The following is a 1008-nucleotide window of genomic DNA, read 5'->3' as shown; positions in this document are numbered from 1 at the left end:
CCTCTACCTAAATGTGAATTTACAGCAGGTCTCACTTGATATCTCCCATGCTCGCTATGTTGTACCTTATGTACAGTGCATTGTACTGTATACTAAAGGTAAAACAAATGGATTGTAAGTGCAGGGTGTCGATTACTACGATAGTCTTCTCCACAAGAGCCCCCCCCGCCCGTGGAGTAGTTTTCAAAGCCACTCACTTTGAGATTTGCTCTCCACCTCTCAAGCTGCGCTATACACATGCGTCTTCCTTACGTGTTCGCGGCCACGATGGCAACTCTCTTCGTTTCTAGCAACGCGCTCGTGAACTCGAACCAAGCTATGCTCTCTTCACCAAATGAGCAGCACCAACGTCAATTGCGGTCTCACCAGACCCCTGTGGAGGATCAGGAACCCGATGAGGAGAGGTCTCTATCTAAAGCCGAGATGAAGCGGTTATTTGAAGCGGGGAATTCTTTGGACGATTTTGCTAAGCACTTAGGCATTGCTGACGATGTTGTACGTGCTCAAAGCTCGAACACCGTTCTCCAGCGGCTCATGCAAACGGACGAGTACATGAAGTACTCTACGTATCTCAACTTTCTGTCGAAACAAAACAAGAAGAAGAAGCCACCTACTTTCTACCATTTATAAGTAGATCAAACCCCTGTCGAGTACATGAAGAACAAGCTAGATGTAAGCTCGTATCGACCTCAAGTTCGTCACGCAAAAACGAATTAAAAGTCAATGATGCGACCATTTTGATGATTTCACCGATTCTCACATTAGCGTTAATGTCCTCGACTTAAATCAACTCGCGCGAGTTAAGATGAGGTGAACCTCGATTCAAATTAGCTCGCGCGAGTTAAACTGATTGCCCTCACCCATTAAATTTCCCGAGTTAATCTGAATCTCATTCAACCGCATTAGTTGTTAACTATTACTACTATTACACTCCTGGACACAATTATACGGCCACCTCCATAACTCAGTCAATTTTTAATATTTGACGGTGCGGTTTTCACACAAGTT

At 44.6% G+C, this 1008-nt stretch overlaps 1 protein-coding gene across 1 annotated transcript; it reads left to right on the top strand.

Moving 5' to 3' along the window:
• Positions 1–237: 237 nt before the first annotated feature.
• PITG_14787 (secreted RxLR effector peptide protein, putative) lies at positions 238–630 on the top strand (the record flags this gene model as incomplete). The annotated part of the gene is made up of 1 exon (XM_002898951.1): positions 238–630. One exon carries the CDS (start codon positions 238–240, stop codon positions 628–630), a length of 393 nt encoding a protein of 130 aa, XP_002898997.1.
• Positions 631–1008: the final 378 nt, after the last annotated feature.

The sequence above is a fragment of the Phytophthora infestans genome, genomic scaffold (assembly GCF_000142945.1).
Source record: "Phytophthora infestans T30-4 supercont1.33 genomic scaffold, whole genome shotgun sequence".
In the NCBI taxonomy this organism is placed as follows: Eukaryota; Oomycota; class Peronosporomycetes; order Peronosporales; family Peronosporaceae; genus Phytophthora; species Phytophthora infestans.
This window is presented reverse-complemented; position numbering and strand designations above follow the sequence as displayed.